This window comes from Electrophorus electricus, chromosome 22 (assembly GCF_041902795.1).
Source record: "Electrophorus electricus isolate QZ-2024a chromosome 22, ASM4190279v1, whole genome shotgun sequence".
In the NCBI taxonomy this organism is placed as follows: domain Eukaryota; kingdom Metazoa; phylum Chordata; class Actinopteri; order Gymnotiformes; family Gymnotidae; genus Electrophorus; species Electrophorus electricus.
The window spans coordinates 14,076,093-14,094,946 of NC_137518.1; the positions used below are offsets into that span (position 1 = coordinate 14,076,093).

The 18,854-nt window shown below is 42.9% G+C and overlaps 5 protein-coding genes across 6 annotated transcripts; 3 read left to right on the forward strand and 2 right to left on the reverse strand.

Moving 5' to 3' along the window:
- Nucleotides 1-1,364: 1,364 nt before the first annotated feature.
- Nucleotides 1,365-3,147, forward strand: LOC145653080 (dnaJ homolog subfamily C member 16-like). The gene has a single exon (XM_081705500.1). The coding sequence runs from the start codon at nt 1,417-1,419 to the stop codon at nt 1,792-1,794; it is 378 nt and encodes a 125-aa protein (XP_081561626.1). The 5' UTR covers nt 1,365-1,416; the 3' UTR covers nt 1,795-3,147.
- A 74-nt stretch (nt 3,148-3,221) lies between these two features.
- LOC145653071 (cytidine deaminase-like) lies at nt 3,222-7,172 on the reverse strand. Its single transcript, XM_081705488.1, has 4 exons — nt 6,882-7,172; nt 3,972-4,083; nt 3,766-3,823; nt 3,222-3,679 (listed from the first exon to the last, which is right to left on the reverse strand). Exons 1-4 carry the CDS (start codon nt 7,093-7,095, stop codon nt 3,524-3,526), a joined length of 540 nt encoding a protein of 179 aa, XP_081561614.1. The 5' UTR covers nt 7,096-7,172; the 3' UTR covers nt 3,222-3,523.
- Nucleotides 7,173-9,226: 2,054 nt separating this feature from the next.
- Nucleotides 9,227-11,009, forward strand: LOC145653077 (dnaJ homolog subfamily C member 16-like). Its single transcript, XM_081705496.1, has one exon. It carries the CDS (start codon nt 9,279-9,281, stop codon nt 9,654-9,656), a length of 378 nt encoding a protein of 125 aa, XP_081561622.1. The 5' UTR covers nt 9,227-9,278; the 3' UTR covers nt 9,657-11,009.
- Nucleotides 11,010-11,083: 74 nt separating this feature from the next.
- On the reverse strand, nt 11,084-14,911 carry LOC145653076 (cytidine deaminase-like). Its single transcript, XM_081705495.1, has 4 exons — nt 14,691-14,911; nt 11,834-11,945; nt 11,628-11,685; nt 11,084-11,541 (listed from the first exon to the last, which is right to left on the reverse strand). Exons 1-4 carry the CDS (start codon nt 14,872-14,874, stop codon nt 11,386-11,388), a joined length of 510 nt encoding a protein of 169 aa, XP_081561621.1. The 5' UTR covers nt 14,875-14,911; the 3' UTR covers nt 11,084-11,385.
- A 590-nt stretch (nt 14,912-15,501) lies between these two features.
- On the forward strand, nt 15,502-18,819 carry LOC145653082 (dnaJ homolog subfamily C member 16-like). Of its 2 annotated transcripts, none has more exons than XM_081705502.1 (2): nt 15,502-15,916; nt 17,037-18,819. In XM_081705502.1, the coding sequence occupies exon 2, from the start codon at nt 17,089-17,091 to the stop codon at nt 17,464-17,466; it is 378 nt and encodes a 125-aa protein (XP_081561628.1). In that variant the 5' UTR covers nt 15,502-15,916; nt 17,037-17,088; the 3' UTR covers nt 17,467-18,819. The 2 variants fall into 2 exon arrangements, with proteins under 2 accessions (XP_081561628.1, XP_081561629.1); XM_081705503.1 differs by lacking the exon at nt 15,502-15,916 and adding an exon at nt 16,816-16,834.
- Nucleotides 18,820-18,854: the final 35 nt, after the last annotated feature.

Below are 18,854 nucleotides of genomic sequence, written 5' to 3' on the forward strand. Positions count from 1 at the left end.
GGCTAAAACAAAAAACGCTAGGAAAACTCGGTGCTAAGAAACATAAAGGCACGGAATCAATGAACAGCCAAAACTAAGGCAACAAAAGCAGGGTTAAAATACAATCAACTAAACGAGGGACAGGTGTTGAAAATCAAACGAGGGCCGGAGAAAACGAAACTATGGAACGGAACTAAAAAAACTCAAGACAGGGAAAACATGGAACACGGAAATTGGGAGGGACTGATCATGACCCTCTACAGGGTAAAATAACATTTAATACGCAAGCATCTGAAGCTTGTTGCTTCTTTCCAGAACAGGCGTCTTTCCAGAAACTGACAGTTCTCTTTGAAACTTTTGTTTCCGTAACACACTACAGTATAGGCACTCAACGGATGTTCCTCAGAAACCACAATCCATGACGCTCGCCACTGGCTTCATCTACCTCACCCCTACACCTGCACCTACCCCCACACAGTCGCATTCACTGAACCAACTATCAGACACAGTCGTACACACTGAACCACCTACCCCGACCCCTACACCTACATTAAGCTGGGATGACTTGCCTGATGCATTTGTCATCTCTAGTCTCATCTGCTTAGTGCACATGAGGTGGATTCAGAGTTCCTTCGTTCAGAGATACATTTGAGGAGTCCCCAGTCCTTCTCCATGCCCAGCTAGTGAAAACCAGAAACACAGTGGATCCTATGGCAGAGTCTTTCCATACCTGAGTGCTGACCTGCAAGACATGATCAAAACTAGAGATTATGTGGCAGCACCTAGTGTTCAGCTGGATCACTGCTCCAGTGCTCCCCAGCATTGTGGCAGGAAGCACAGAAACAAAGATAGTTCAGCAGTGGTCAACACCATCTCACATTACACAACTCATACATTTAACAGTAAAATGATACTGACAAAACGTGTCACAATTTCTTGCGAAACAAAAGGAAAAGACATAGTGTCCACAACTCAGGAAGCTACTGCTCCTTTAGGGGTGATGAGCCACACAATCAGCTCTGTCTCAACACAGTCCAGCACCAACACTCCATGGATAGACAGAGGATTTGCATAGGGTTTTTTTTTTTTTTTTAAATTGCAATGTTTGATAAGGACCACTTGGCTTTTTGTATCATTTTAATAAATACATTTATTATTTATTATTCTTTTAAACAATAGAAAGGTTTGTGCGATGTGCTCCTGAAACAGAATGTAGTTGAAATTTAATCACTTACTATGATAATTTTGCAGATGATAAATTTGGTTGAAATGAAAATTAGTTCCACCACAGTAGCATATTTGTGCCTATATCAAGAGATCTTCTCCCACTAATTTAAAAGGGCTATGTTCATAAAATCTTTCCTCTATAATTGAACACCCCACAGGTCTCAGACTATTCACTATTCCTTCTTAAACGTGGACAAGCACCGGAAGTGGATGGACCTGCTTCTGGCCATGGCCCTTGGCACCAGGCACTCGGACATGGAGTTGAACGAGGGCACGTCCTCCCACGAACCGGACTATACGGGCTACGTGCTGGCCCTCAACGGCCACAAGAAGTACCTCTGCCTCTTCCGACCTGTGCACGTGGACGACAAGGAGGACTCCAGCAGGTCATCTGACGAGGACGCCAGAGCTCCCCGGGCAGGGGTGAAGACGAGGTCCAAGGGCAGCTCCCGGCGGCAGACTTCCTCCACGCCGCATGTGTGCAGCAAGCTCGAGCGACTGAGCCTCTGGATGGAGAGGCTGATGGAGGGCAGTCTGCCTCGGCACTACGTCCCATCCTGGCCTGACCTGGAAGCCCTGCAGAAGTGACCAGGCTGACGGGATGCCGGGAGTCTGGGCCGGTACGTACGTGCCTCTGTCCAGTGCTCACAGTTGCAGCAGGTGTGGGGATCGCAGGGGGAGTTTATGATAATGGGTAGCAGGCTTTATTCATGACTGTGAGATGACCGTCAGTACACTCTGTCTAAGATGTGAGGTTTCGTTAGGGGATTGTTACTGTTTTATTGGATTATGCACTGAATCACTAGCGAGCTTGTTTTTGGAGCGCTGCGTGTGTGTTTTGCTGTCAAAGCAAGTGCTGCACTACCAATGAATTTAATTTCCACAGACCTCATTTGAACTGCTGCTTTATGCTGTAGGAACTAGTGTCTTAAATGGTTTTGCCCTGGTAGGGAAGAGGAGAAAGCCATCCCAATACTCTGAGGGTACTTTTGTTGTTTAATCCCGGGCCTGTAAGTAATTTAGAATCTGCTCGTTCCTGTTCATACTAGACTCTTTGAACTGTGTAACAGCAGATTCAGAAACGGTACCAAATGGATTAATGGCCTGAATAGTAGTCCAAATGTCATGTGTGCAGGAGATTATTTTAACTACAAGCATTTTTTTATAATGAACAAAAATCACCTCAACTATAAGATGAATTCAAGGTGCAACGTGTAGGGTATCTAAGGGACGTGCGTGTCCATTTTCCTGAGGATCATGCTGTCGAGATGTGAACTAAGCACCTGAGCTAGATTGATCGTCTTTTACCATCTGGTCGGTGAATCCATGGCCAGACACGCGCGCCAAAATTGACCAGTACCGCTAAAGCGCCTGTGAGAGTTTCCAGCTGGTTGGGCAAAAGCTATTTTGGAAACTGTGCTGGCAAATCACTGCCAGTCACTTATAGGTGTTCAAAACCGAGCACTGTTTAACTGCTTTTTGAATAAATTAGTCTACTAAATTAACGTCGTTTAGTTCTTCCTTATGAGTAAGATATGTACGTGCGTGCATGAAATGAAATGTCACGGTTGCCTTGAAGCTTTGTTTGGGAGACTTGACTCGTTTCTAGACGTCAGCTTTCCTTTAACCCTTAAATTCAGTTTATTTTAGGCACCTTTAATGCCTTTCCCCCCTGCTTGTTGCACTTTGACAGCTTTTTAAATGTTCTATGCTTGGGACATTTTCATTAAAAAAAAAAAGACTTCAGTGCAATGGTTTACAAAATGTTATTTGACCGTATTGCATCTAAATGACTAATTCTCATATGAAACAGCATATGAAAATCAGGGTTTAGGATGTTGAATACCCACATCCCCTTTATTTAAAAGATGTTTTATTTATAAGATGTTTGTCCTGTTTTCCCCCAAAAATGTTTAACTTAAATAAAGTTTACACAAAGGCTCCAGTTGTTCTTAGTCTTATTAAAGAGTTTTAAACCATACATCATTCCTAAAGAAATAGAAGCAAACTTGATATTTGGTTGGTATCCAGTTTATTCAAAACACAACTGATTTCTCTCTTAAATGGTAGTAGAAATGTAAATATTAATTTGTATATTTACTTCTTGTGAAATACACTAAGCCAAACAGGATTTATAATGCACATTTCCACATCCTGTCTTCAGCATCACAGAAGCAGTAGTGGTACAGAGGTATGCAAGTCCAGCCACTAGTAAAGAATTTTTCATTGAAGACACAGGCAACAATGTTTTTATTTGACTTTGATAATCTCTTCCAAAGCCTGTGCTGTTCTTTTCTAGTTGTTTGTTCATCCACATTCATTTTGTAGCTGGTTCGACATCCTTAGGAATGGAATGCACCCTCTTCATCTTCAGGTCCTCTGGGCCAAATGACTCCGGCAGCAGCTCTTCCACAGTCATCTCCATGTAGGAGCCGTCCGGCTTGGACAGGTACACGTCCCAGCTGGCCCCAAACTGGAGACATGAGTCATGATGTTACAAAGCACACGCAGCCCCATAACATGATGGAGGTTTGATGTTCTAGCTGTGACACCACTCACCTCTCTCATGAATTGCCTGCAGCCACCACAGGGCGAGATGAACTGTTCGCGCAAATCGCTGGAAAGTCAAAAGTAGGTTACTGCTATATAGTTAGTCATGCATCAGGTTAGAGTTGATAACAATCATGTCTTATTTATGGGTAAGGTATCTTTGTAAAGCTCAGTTTAGGGGATACATTCTATGTAATATCTAAAAGGTAACGTACCTGGCTATTGCTATGGCTTTGAAATCTCTAAAGCCTTCGGATACAGCTTTTGAGATGGCGGTTCTCTCTGCACAGATTCCCAGGTTGTAACAGGCATTTTCAACATTGCAACCTGCTCAAAGAAAATGGAACAAAAGAGAATTGCCATTGCTAGTAAACCCACTTAGTTTAGTTTAAGCTTTATAGGAGTTAGATACATATAGGGTGTCATATATATATATATACACTGAATGGCCACTTTAGTACAGACACCTGCCCTTCCATGATTGGAGCTTCCTTGTATGGAAATTGGACATGTGACACTGGAGTGCAGCATAAAGTCAGGTGTACAAGTTTTCCGTGTAACATTTCAGTGTGAATCCACATTAGAATTGGAAAATTGAGCAACTTCATATGAGGTATGGTCAGTCAGGCTAAACTAGTCTGGACCAGAATTTCAAAAACTGCCAGCCTGGTGGGGTTCTTGTGCAACAGTTGTTATGCCCCTGCTTGCCAAATCTGCGGCGCTCCCTTCCTGATGACTCCAGCCCTGACGTGCTCCAGTTCAGTACTTGGATACTACTGCTGTCTTGTTACTGGCTCATCACCTAAGAAATCAAGATGGCCTATATATGGACCAAGTTGGGAGACAGAAGATGGCTTCTTATGGCTCAGCTTTGTTAGCTCTGCCTCTGCTTAGTACTTGTTCTTGTTTAGCTTCTTTGGAATTGTCTTTGTTACCCTGCCTCAGCCTGTTACTGGGTGATAATTAGGTTGTATTGGTTTTTATCCCCGTTATCCTGAGAGTTTGCTGGCCTTGCGTTTGTGTCTGCCCAGTTTCCCTGTGTATTCTTGCTGTTTCTTTGTGTCTGCCATGTGTGAAGATCTTGGTGACTGTAAATACTAGTTGTATTTACTAGCATTTACTAGCATACATAGTATTTACTAGTTGTATTTACTAGCCTGTTTGTTTGGGATTGGGGTTTGTGTCTGTTTTTCTGGTTAGGGAATCAGTTTTTTTTTGTTTTTTGTTTTGTTTGAGGGTAGGTGGGTCTGGGAATTATGCTGTAGTGTGGGCTTTGTTGTTTGTTTTGGCATTGTACCCACTCCTGATGATTCACCAGTGTGAGTTCTTCTGACAGTACAATACATCACATTGACATATACCTTTTGCTTTGGGTTCTTTTATTCCATAGTCCATCTGGCTCAGTTATTCGAATTAGTATTGTGTTGCTGTTAGGGCCACGCTGCCTAGACTGGGGACATGACATGGTGTCGGATGTGTTGAGAGTAAACCAAGAATGGTGCGATTGAGAGTGTCCAGTGAATGAGGATCCTACGGACATAAACAACCCGTCAATGAAAGTGGTCAGACGAGGACGTCAAGAATCGTTCTGATGAACAGGAGGTGCGCAGTCAAGTAAATTGTAGCTGAACACAACACTGGTGTGTGCATGTCCAACTTAAAACTCATCACAAAAATTGGATCACTCAGCAGTGGAAAAGCATTGCCTGGTCAGATGAATCCAGATTTATGTTGTACTGTGCTGATGGCAAGGTTAGAAGCATGAAGCAAGCAAGCATGAATTGCCATTTACCCGACACCTTCATCCAAATCGACTTACAATTATAACTGAGTATACCTTGAGCAGTTGAGGGTTAAGGTCCTTGCTCAGAGGCACAACAGTGGCAACTTGGCAGGGGTGGGGCTTGAACCAGCAACCTTCCAATTACAAGTCAAGTACTTTAACCACTGATGAGTCCTTCCTGTTAGGTGTCAACAGTTTGCTGCTGGTGGAGGTGGAATAACCATGTGTGGCATATTTTCACGGCACACCCTGGAACCGTAGGCCTTACCTAAGCATTGCGGCCAACCGAGTTAATTCCTTCAGGGCAGCTGTTCACCCTACAGCAGAACAGTGTCCCATGCCACAAGGGTTGTGTACTCATGGATTGGTTTCAGGAACATAAAGGTGAATTTTCCTTGCTTGGCTGGCTTTCCCAGTCCCCAGATCTTAATCCTGTAGAGCGTCTCTGAGATGAGGCAGAAGCTGCGGTTCAGAGCTGTCTGTACCTCCACCCAATTTATGGCAAATGCGATAAGCTACCCTAAAGGCCAAAGGAGGTCCAACATGCTCCTCAATGGGTGGTGTCTCTAAAAGTGGCCATAATAAAGTATGCATATGCATGTGTCTTCTGTCCTTACTTTGCATAATTACTTTTACTATTATGTGCCAAACATAATGAGTCTCTCAGTGCAGGCACTGATATATACTGTACTTTGACTTCCTACCATTAATCATTTGAAGTGGCAAACAGCAAATATCAACTTAAATTAGCAGAAAATAATTAGCTGTTTGGTTTTTTTTAATGACTACTTACTGAAACGCAAACACAGAACGGCATTACAGACTACTGCCTCTTTCCCCTAATCATTAACATAAGTGTCATGTGTTGTCAAAACACTTGTGACAGTGTTGACTATGGACCCAAGATATGCATTTTTTGCTTTTTATTATTGACATTGTCCTGTTCATCTCATACCATATACACTATTATTTGTGTCATCAATATAGGTTGGTGTGTAAAGTGGTAAAAGAACAGAGTGGACTGTTGTCTCCCTGCTTGATTCTCTAAGACTGCTCAAGCAAGCTTAGGAGTACAGGGTTTTTCACATTTTAAGCATGTCATTTTCCAGAAACATAGCCATCCTCGCTTCATGTTATGTATGCAACTTATGTTCTCAAGTATTATTTAATTTCTCTCGGACTCAGTCTGTCTGTTGATAATGTGTACACAGGAATTACAACAAACACAGCAAGCACAAATTTGGTGCTAGGAGGTTAGGAGTCTTAGCAGAATCTAATGAAATCGGATGTTATGGCAGTATTAAATTGGACTCTCGTAATGCGAGTGTGTATAGTTTCTCACCTGTGAACACTGTCCCATCGTGTGTTAGGAGGGCAGCCCCCACTCTAAACTTGCTGTAGGGACAGTAGGCGAATTTCTTAGCTTCCAGAGCCTGTCGAATCAGCGTGCTTATCTCGGAGCAGTTACTCTTCAGACTCGTCGTTGTAGCATCCAGCAGTTCCTGTTTTACTTTAGAGTCTGCCATTTTACTTTGTTGTGCATGTGTGCGTGGCATCTTACCGCAACTTGGCTCATTGCCCTTCACTCTGCAGCCAATTAGACGTTCCTTGAGTTAACATGTAGCCAATCCCAGTGTAGAATCTTCCATCCCTCCCCAACACACCCCATCACCAACTTCCCGTATCTGCTTTCATGCTCCGTGCTTGCGTAACTGTTCCAGCCCGGTCAGCTAGCTCTCGTTTTGCTAGAAGCTACCATTAATCATTTGAAGTGGCAAACAGCAAATATCAACTTAAATTAGCAGAAAATAATTAGCTGTTTGGTTTTTTTTAATGACTACTTACTGAAACACAAACACAGAACGGCATTACAGACTACTGCCTCTTTCCCCTAATCATTAACATAAGTATCATGTGTTGTCAAAACACTTGTGACAGTCATGTTTCTATCAAATATTTGTTTTTAAATCAGTGTTTTCAAGAACAGCTAGAGGTGAGCTCTGCAAAACTAATAATAACTTTCGTTTTTGAAGCCTGAGAAGAACCTATTGAGTAACAAGGGAGTAGACCAGTAACACGATTATTGCTCTTTAGTCCAATACCTTGAAATTTCACTTAACATTTCTTTTTTTTACATCCAATTTACGTAAATGCAAATTCTACAGTCAGAAGCCTTTGACGTCACAGCATACTCATTTACTAGATCTCCATGTAACGGTGAGGAGCGAGAGTCGGAATAACGGTCCAGAGTCCTATTACCAACACGGAGAGTACGGGAATACATGATTAACAAACAAAAAGATACAAAGCCACACGGGAAGCAGGCTAAAACAAAAAACGCTAGGAAAACTCGGTGCTAAGAAACATAAAGGCACGGAATCAATGAACAGCCAAAACTAAGGCAACAAAAGCAGGGTTAAAATACAATCAACTAAACGAGGGACAGGTGTTGAAAATCAAACGAGGGCCGGAGAAAACGAAACTATGGAACGGAACTAAAAAAACTCAAGACAGGGAAAACATGGAACACGGAAATTGGGAGGGACTGATCATGACCCTCTACAGGGTAAAATAACATTTAATACGCAAGCATCTGAAGCTTGTTGCTTCTTTCCAGAACAGGCGTCTTTCCAGAAACTGACAGTTCTCTTTGAAACTTTTGTTTCCGTAACACACTACAGTATAGGCACTCAACGGATGTTCCTCAGAAACCACAATCCATGACGCTCGCCACTGGCTTCATCTACCTCACCCCTACACCTGCACCTACCCCCACACAGTCGCATTCACTGAACCAACTATCAGACACAGTCGTACACACTGAACCACCTACCCCGACCCCTACACCTACATTAAGCTGGGATGACTTGCCTGATGCATTTGTCATCTCTAGTCTCATCTGCTTAGTGCACATGAGGTGGATTCAGAGTTCCTTCGTTCAGAGATACATTTGAGGAGTCCCCAGTCCTTCTCCATGCCCAGCTAGTGAAAACCAGAAACACAGTGGATCCTATGGCAGAGTCTTTCCATACCTGAGTGCTGACCTGCAAGACATGATCAAAACTAGAGATTATGTGGCAGCACCTAGTGTTCAGCTGGATCACTGCTCCAGTGCTCCCCAGCATTGTGGCAGGAAGCACAGAAACAAAGATAGTTCAGCAGTGGTCAACACCATCTCACATTACACAACTCATACATTTAACAGTAAAATGATACTGACAAAACGTGTCACAATTTCTTGCGAAACAAAAGGAAAAGACATAGTGTCCACAACTCAGGAAGCTACTGCTCCTTTAGGGGTGATGAGCCACACAATCAGCTCTGTCTCAACACAGTCCAGCACCAACACTCCATGGATAGACAGAGGATTTGCATAGGGTTTTTTTTTTTTTTTTAAATTGCAATGTTTGATAAGGACCACTTGGCTTTTTGTATCATTTTAATAAATACATTTATTATTTATTATTCTTTTAAACAATAGAAAGGTTTGTGCGATGTGCTCCTGAAACAGAATGTAGTTGAAATTTAATCACTTACTATGATAATTTTGCAGATGATAAATTTGGTTGAAATGAAAATTAGTTCCACCACAGTAGCATATTTGTGCCTATATCAAGAGATCTTCTCCCACTAATTTAAAAGGGCTATGTTCATAAAATCTTTCCTCTATAATTGAACACCCCACAGGTCTCAGACTATTCACTATTCCTTCTTAAACGTGGACAAGCACCGGAAGTGGATGGACCTGCTTCTGGCCATGGCCCTTGGCACCAGGCACTCGGACATGGAGTTGAACGAGGGCACGTCCTCCCACGAACCGGACTATACGGGCTACGTGCTGGCCCTCAACGGCCACAAGAAGTACCTCTGCCTCTTCCGACCTGTGCACGTGGACGACAAGGAGGACTCCAGCAGGTCATCTGACGAGGACGCCAGAGCTCCCCGGGCAGGGGTGAAGACGAGGTCCAAGGGCAGCTCCCGGCGGCAGACTTCCTCCACGCCGCATGTGTGCAGCAAGCTCGAGCGACTGAGCCTCTGGATGGAGAGGCTGATGGAGGGCAGTCTGCCTCGGCACTACGTCCCATCCTGGCCTGACCTGGAAGCCCTGCAGAAGTGACCAGGCTGACGGGATGCCGGGAGTCTGGGCCGGTACGTACGTGCCTCTGTCCAGTGCTCACAGTTGCAGCAGGTGTGGGGATCGCAGGGGGAGTTTATGATAATGGGTAGCAGGCTTTATTCATGACTGTGAGATGACCGTCAGTACACTCTGTCTAAGATGTGAGGTTTCGTTAGGGGATTGTTACTGTTTTATTGGATTATGCACTGAATCACTAGCGAGCTTGTTTTTGGAGCGCTGCGTGTGTGTTTTGCTGTCAAAGCAAGTGCTGCACTACCAATGAATTTAATTTCCACAGACCTCATTTGAACTGCTGCTTTATGCTGTAGGAACTAGTGTCTTAAATGGTTTTGCCCTGGTAGGGAAGAGGAGAAAGCCATCCCAATACTCTGAGGGTACTTTTGTTGTTTAATCCCGGGCCTGTAAGTAATTTAGAATCTGCTCGTTCCTGTTCATACTAGACTCTTTGAACTGTGTAACAGCAGATTCAGAAACGGTACCAAATGGATTAATGGCCTGAATAGTAGTCCAAATGTCATGTGTGCAGGAGATTATTTTAACTACAAGCATTTTTTTATAATGAACAAAAATCACCTCAACTATAAGATGAATTCAAGGTGCAACGTGTAGGGTATCTAAGGGACGTGCGTGTCCATTTTCCTGAGGATCATGCTGTCGAGATGTGAACTAAGCACCTGAGCTAGATTGATCGTCTTTTACCATCTGGTCGGTGAATCCATGGCCAGACACGCGCGCCAAAATTGACCAGTACCGCTAAAGCGCCTGTGAGAGTTTCCAGCTGGTTGGGCAAAAGCTATTTTGGAAACTGTGCTGGCAAATCACTGCCAGTCACTTATAGGTGTTCAAAACCGAGCACTGTTTAACTGCTTTTTGAATAAATTAGTCTACTAAATTAACGTCGTTTAGTTCTTCCTTATGAGTAAGATATGTACGTGCGTGCATGAAATGAAATGTCACGGTTGCCTTGAAGCTTTGTTTGGGAGACTTGACTCGTTTCTAGACATCACCTTTCCTTTAACCCTTAAATTCAGTTTATTTTAGGCACCTTTAATGCCTTTTCCCCCTGCATGTTGCACTTTGACAGCTTTTTAAATGTTCTATGCTTGGGACATTTTCATTAAAAAAAAAAAGACTTCAGTGCAATGGTTTACAAAATGTTATTTGACCGTATTGCATCTAAATGACTAATTCTCATATGAAACAGCATATGAAAATCAGGGTTTAGGATGTTGAATACCCACATCCCCTTTATTTAAAAGATGTTTTATTTATAAGATGTTTGTCCTGTTTTCCCCCAAAAATGTTTAACTTAAATAAAGTTTACACAAAGGCTCCAGTTGTTCATAGTCTTATTAAAGAGTTTTAAACCATACATCATTCCTAAAGAAATAGAAGCAAACTTGATACTTGGTTGGTATCCAGTTTATTCAAAACACAACTGATTTCTCTCTTAAATGGTAGTAGAAATGTAAATATTAATTTGTATATTTACTTCTTGTGAAATACACTAAGCCAAACAGGATTTATAATGCACATTTCCACATCCTGTCTTCAGCATCACGGAAGCAGTAGTGGTACAGAGGTATGCAAGTCCAGCCACTAGTAAAGAATTTTTCATTGAAGACACAGGCAACAATGTTTTTATTTGACTTTGATAATCTCTTCCAAAGCCTGTGCTGTTCTTTTCTAGTTGTTTGTTCATCCACATTCATTTTGTAGCTGGTTCGACATCCTTAGGAATGGAATGCACCCTCTTCATCTTCAGGTCCTCTGGGCCAAATGACTCCGGCAGCAGCTCTTCCACAGTCATCTCCATGTAGGAGCCGTCCGGCTTGGACAGGTACACGTCCCAGCTGGCCCCAAACTGGAGACATGAGTCATGATGTTACAAAGCACACGCAGCCCCATAACATGATGGAGGTTTGATGTTCTAGCTGTGACACCACTCACCTCTCTCATGAATTGCCTGCAGCCACCACAGGGCGAGATGAACTGTTCGCGCAAATCGCTGGAAAGTCAAAAGTAGGTTACTGCTATATAGTTAGTCATGCATCAGGTTAGAGTTGATAACAATCATGTCTTATTTATGGGTAAGGTATCTTTGTAAAGCTCAGTTTAGGGGATACATTCTATGTAATATCTAAAATGTAACGTACCTGGCTATTGCTATGGCTTTGAAATCTCTAAAGCCTTCGGATACAGCTTTTGAGATGGCGGTTCTCTCTGCACAGATTCCCAGGTTGTAACAGGCATTTTCAACATTGCAACCTGCTCAAAGAAAATGGAACAAAAGAGAATTGCCATTGCTAGTAAACCCACTTAGTTTAGTTTAAGCTTTATAGGAGTTAGATACATATAGGGTGTCATATATACACTGAATGGCCACTTTAGTACAGACACCTGCCCTTCCATGATTGGAGCTTCCTTGTATGGAAATTGGACATGTGACACTGGAGTGCAGCATAAAGTCAGGTGTGCAAGTTTTCCGTGTAACATTTCAGTGTGAATCCACATTAGAATTGGAAAATTGAGCAACTTCATATGAGGTATGGTCAGTCAGGCTAAACTAGTCTGGACCAGAATTTCAAAAACTGCCAGCCTGGTGGGGTTCTTGTGCAACAGTTGTTATGCCCCTGCTTGCCAAATCTGCGGCGCTCCCTTCCTGATGATTCCAGCCCTGACGTGCTCCAGTTCAGTACTTGGATACTACTGCTGTGTTGTTACTGGCTCATCACCTAAGAAATCAAGATGGCCTATATATGGACCAAGTTGGGAGACAGAAGATGGCTTCTTATGGCTCAGCTTTGTTAGCTCTGCCTCTGCTTAGTACTTGTTCTTGTTTAGCTTCTTTGGAATTGTCTTTGTTACCCTGCCTCAGCCTGTTACTGGGTGATAATTAGGTTGTATTGGTTTTTATCCCCGTTATCCTGAGAGTTTGCTGGCCTTGCGTTTGTGTCTGCCATGTGTGAAGATCTTGGTGACTGTAAATACTAGTTGTATTTACTAGCATTTACTAGCATACATAGTATTTACTAGTTGTATTTACTAGCCTGTTTGTTTGGGATTGGGGTTTGTGTCTGTTTTTCTGGTTAGGGAATCAGTTTTTTTTTGTTTGTTTTTTGAGGGTAGGTGGGTCTGGGAATTATGCTGTAGTGTGGGCTTTGTTGTTTGTTTTGGCATTGTACCCACTCCTGATGATTCACCAGTGTGAGTTCTTCTGACAGTACAATACATCACATTGACATATACCTTTTGCTTTGGGTTCTTTTATTCCATAGTCCATCTGGCTCAGTTATTCGAATTAGTATTGTGTTGCTGTTAGGGCCACGCTGCCTAGACTGGGGACATGACATGGTGTCAGATGTGTTGAGAGTAAACCAAGAATGGTGCGATTGAGAGTGTCCAGTGAATGAGGATCCTACGGACATAAACAACCCGTCAATGAAAGTGGTCAGACGAGGACGTCAAGAATCGTTCTGATGAACAGGAGGTGCGCAGTCAAGTAAATTGTAGCTGAACACAACACTGGTGTGTGCATGTCCAACTTAAAACTCATCACAAAAATTGGATCACTCAGCAGTGGAAAAGCATTGCCTGGTCAGATGAATCCAGATTTATGTTGTACTGTGCTGATGGCAAGGTTAGAAGCATGAAGCAAGCAAGCATGAATTGCCATTTACCCGACACCTTCATCCAAATGGACTTACAATTATAACTGAGTATACCTTGAGCAGTTGAGGGTTAAGGTCCTTGCTCAGAGGCACAACAGTGGCAACTTGGCAGGGGTGGGGCTTGAACCAGCGACCTTCCAATTACAAGTCAAGTACTTTAACCACTGATGAGTCCTTCCTGTTAGGTGTCAACAGTTTGATGCTGGTGGAGGTGGAATAACCATGTGTGGCATATTTTCACGGCACACCCTGGAACCGTAGGCCTTACCTAAGCATTGCGGCCAACCGAGTTAATTCCTTCAGGGCAGCTGTTCACCCTACAGCAGAACAGTGTCCCATGCCACAAGGGTTGTGTACTCATGGATTGGTTTCAGGAACATAAAGGTGAATTTTCCTTGCTTGGCTGGCTTTCCCAGTCCCCAGATCTTAATCCTGTAGAGCGTCTCTGAGATGAGGCAGAAGCTGCGGTTCAGAGCTGTCTGTACCTCCACCCAATTTATGGCAAATGCGATAAGCTACCCTAAAGGCCAAAGGAGGTCCAACATGCTCCTCAAAGGGTGGTGTCTCTAAAAGTGGCCATAATAAAGTATGCATATGCATGTGTCTTCTGTCCTTACTTTGCATAATTACTTTTACTATTATGTGCCAAACATAATGAGTCTCTCAGTGCAGGCACTGATATATACTGTACTTTGACTTCCTACCATTAATCATTTGAAGTGGCAAACAGCAAATATCAACTTAAATTAGCAGAAAATAATTAGCTGTTTGTTTTTTTTTAATGACTACTTACTGAAACGCAAACACAGAACGGCATTACAGACTACTGCCTCTTTCCCCTAATCATTAACATAAGTGTCATGTGTTGTCAAAACACTTGTGACAGTGTTGACTATGGACCCAAGATATGCATTTTTTGCTTTTTATTATTGACATTGTCCTGTTCATCTCATACCATATACACTATTATTTGTGTCATCAATATAGGTTGGTGTGTAAAGTGGTAAAAGAACAGAGTGGACTGTTGTCTCCCTGCTTGATTCTCTAAGACTGCTCAAGCAAGCTTAGGAGTACAGGGTTTTTCACATTTTAAGCATGTCATTTTCCAGAAACATAGCCATCCTCGCTTCATGTTATGTATGCAACTTATGTTCTCAAGTATTATTTAATTTCTCTCGGACTCAGTCTGTCTGTTGATAATGTGTACACAGGAATTACAACAAACACAGCAAGCACAAATTTGGTGCTAGGAGGTTAGGAGTCTTAGCAGAATCTAATGAAATCGGATGTTATGGCAGTATTAAATTGGACTCTCGTAATGCGAGTGTGTATAGTTTCTCACCTGTGAACACTGGCCCATCGTGTGTTAGGAGGGCAGCCCCCACTCTAAACTTGCTGTAGGGACAGTAGGCGAATTTCTTAGCTTCCAGAGCCTGTCGAATCAGCGTGCTTATCTCGGAGCAGTTACTCTTCAGACTCGTCGTTGTAGCATCCAGCAGTTCCTGTTTTACTTTAGAGTCTGCCATTTTACTTTGTTGTGCATGTGTGTGTGTGGCATCTTACCGCAACTTGGCTCATTGCCCTTCACTCTGCAGCCAATTAGACGTTCCTTGAGTTAACATGTAGCCAATCCCAGTGTAGAATCTTCCATCCCTCCCCAACACACCCCATCACCAACTTCCCGTATCTGCTTTCATGCTCCGTGCTTGCGTAACTGTTCCAGCCCGGTCAGCTAGCTCTCGTTTTGCTAGAAGCTACCATTAATCATTTGAAGTGGCAAACAGCAAATATCAACTTAAATTAGCAGAAAATAATTAGCTGTTTTTTTTTTTTTAATGACTACTTACTGAAACGCAAACACAGAACGGCATTACAGACTACTGCCTCTTTCCCCTAATCATTAACATAAGTATCATGTGTTGTCAAAACACTTGTGACAGTCATGTTTCTATCAAATATTTGTTTTTAAATCAGTGTTTTCAAGAACAGCTAGAGGTGAGCTCTGCAAAACTAATAATAACTTTCGTTTTTGAAGCCTGAGAAGAACCTATTGAGTAACAAGGGAGTAGACCAGTAACACGATTATTGCTCTTTAGTCCAATACCTTGAAATTTCACTTAACATTTCTTTTTTTTACATCCAATTTACGTAAATGCAAATTCTACAGTCAGAAGCCTTTGACGTCACAGCATACTCATTTACTAGATCTCCATGTAACGGTGAGGAGCGAGAGTCGGAATAACGGTCCAGAGTCCTATTACCAACACGGAGAGTACGGGAATACATGATTAACAAACAAAAAGATACAAAGCCACACGGGAAGCAGGCTAAAACAAAAAACGCTAGGAAAACTCGGTGCTAAGAAACATAATGGCACGGAATCAATGAACAGCCAAAACTAAGGCAACAAAAGCAGGGTTAAAATACAATCAACTAAACGAGGGACAGGTGTTGAAAATCAAACGAGGGCCGGAGAAAACGAAACTATGGAACGGAACTAAAAAAACTCAAGACAGGGAAAACATGGAACACGGAAATTGGGAGGGACTGATCATGACCCTCTACAGGGTAAAATAACATTTAATACGCAAGCATCTGAAGCTTGTTGCTTCTTTCCAGAACAGGCGTCTTTCCAGAAACTGACAGTTCTCTTTGAAACTTTTGTTTCCGTAACACACTACAGTATAGGCACTCAACGGATGTTCCTCAGAAACCACAATCCATGACGCTCGCCACTGGCTTCATCTACCTCACCCCTACACCTGCACCTACCCCCACACAGTCGCATTCACTGAACCAACTATCAGACACAGTCGTACACACTGAACCACCTACCCCGACCCCTACACCTACATTAAGCTGGGATGACTTGCCTGATGCATTTGTCATCTCTAGTCTCATCTGCTTAGTGCACATGAGGTGGATTCAGAGTTCCTTCGTTCAGAGATACATTTGAGGAGTCCCCAGTCCTTCTCCATGCCCAGCTAGTGAAAACCAGAAACACAGTGGATCCTATGGCAGAGTCTTTCCATACCTGAGTGCTGACCTGCAAGACATGATCAAAACTAGAGATTATGTGGCAGCACCTAGTGTTCAGCTGGATCACTGCTCCAGTGCTCCCCAGCATTGTGGCAGGAAGCACAGAAACAAAGATAGTTCAGCAGTGGTCAACACCATCTCACATTACACAACTCATACATTTAACAGTAAAATGATACTGACAAAACGTGTCACAATTTCTTGCGAAACAAAAGGAAAAGACATAGTGTCCACAACTCAGGAAGCTACTGCTCCTTTAGGGGTGATGAGCCACACAATCAGCTCTGTCTCAACACAGTCCAGCACCAACACTCCATGGATAGACAGAGGATTTGCATAGGGTTTTTTTTTTTTTTTAAATTGCAATGTTTGATAAGGACCACTTGGCTTTTTGTATCATTTTAATAAATACATTTATTATTTATTATTCTTTTAAACAATAGAAAGGTTTGTGCGATGTGCTCCTGAAACAGAATGTAGTTGAAATTTAATCACTTACTATGATAATTTTGCAGATGATAAATTTGGTTGAAATGAAAATTAGTTCCACCACAGTAGCATATTTGTGCCTATATCAAGAGATCTTCTCCCACTAATTTAAAAGGGCTATGTTCATAAAATCTTTCCTCTATAATTGAACACCCCACAGGTCTCAGACTATTCACTATTCCTTCTTAAACGTGGACAAGCACCGGAAGTGGATGGACCTGCTTCTGGCCATGGCCCTTGGCACCAGGCACTCGGACATGGAGTTGAACGAGGGCACGTCCTCCCACGAACCGGACTATACGGGCTACGTGCTGGCCCTCAACGGCCACAAGAAGTACCTCTGCCTCTTCCGACCTGTGCACGTGGACGACAAGGAGGACTCCAGCAGGTCATCTGACGAGGACGCCAGAGCTCCCCGGGCAGGGGTGAAGACGAGGTCCAAGGGCAGCTCCCGGCGGCAGACTTCCTCCACGCCGCATGTGTGCAGTAAGCTCGAGCGACTGAGCCTCTGGATGGAGAGGCTGATGGAGGGCAGTCTGCCTCGGCACTACGTCCCATCCTGGCCTGACCTGGAAGCCCTGCAGAAGTGACCAGGCTGACGGGATGCCGGGAGTCTGGGCCGGTACGTACGTGCCTCTGTCCAGTGCTCACAGTTGCAGCAGGTGTGGGGATCGCAGGGGGAGTTTATGATAATGGGTAGCAGGCTTTATTCATGACTGTGAGATGACCGTCAGTACACTCTGTCTAAGATGTGAGGTTTCGTTAGGGGATTGTTACTGTTTTATTGGATTATGCACTGAATCACTAGCGAGCTTGTTTTTGGAGCGCTGCGTGTGTGTTTTGCTGTCAAAGCAAGTGCTGCACTACCAATGAATTTAATTTCCAAAGACCTCATTTGAACTGCTGCTTTATGCTGTAGGAACTAGTGTCTTAAATGGTTTTGCCCTGGTAGGGAAGAGGAGAAAGCCATCCCAATACTCTGAGGGTACTTTTGTTGTTTAATCCCGGGCCTGTAAGTAATTTAGAATCTGCTCGTTCCTGTTCATACTAGACTCTTTGAACTGTGTAACAGCAGATTCAGAAACGGTACCAAATGGATTAATGGCCTGAATAGTAGTCCAAATGTCATGTGTGCAGGAGATTATTTTAACTACAAGCATTTTTTTATAATGAACAAAAATCACCTCAACTATAAGATGAATTCAAGGTGCAACGTGTAGGGTATCTAAGGGACGTGCGTGTCCATTTTCCTGAGGATCATGCTGTCGAGATGTGAACTAAGCACCTGAGCTAGATTGATCGTCTTTTACCATCTGGTCGGTGAATCCATGGCCAGACACGCGCGCCAAAATTGACCAGTACCGCTAAAGCGCCTGTGAGAGTTTCCAGCTGGTTGGGCAAAAGCTATTTTGGAAACTGTGCTGGCAAATCACTGCCAGTCACTTATAGGTGTTCAAAACCGAGCACTGTTTAACTGCTTTTTGAATAAATTAGTCTACTAAATTAACGTCGTTTAGTTCTTCCTTATGAGTAAGATATGTACGTGCGTGCATGAAATGAAATGTCACGGTTGCCTTGAAGCTTTGTTTGGGAGACTTGACTCGTTTCTAGACGTCACCTTTCCTTTAACCCTTAAATTCAGTTTATTTTAGGCACCTTTAATGCCTTTCCCCCCTGCTTGTTGCACTTTGACAGCTTTTTAAATGTTCTATGCTTGGGACATTTTCATTAAAAAAAAAAAGACTTCAGTGCAATGGTTTACAAAATGTTATTTGACCGTATTGCATCTAAATGACTAATTCTCATATGAAACAGCATATGAAAATCAGGGTTTAGGATGTTGAATACCCACATCCCCTTTATTTAAAAGATGTTTTATTTATAAGATGTTTGTCCTGTTTTCCCCCAAAAATGTTTAACTTAAATAAAGTTTACACAAAGGCTCCAGTTGTTCTTAGTCTTATTAAAGAGTTTTAAA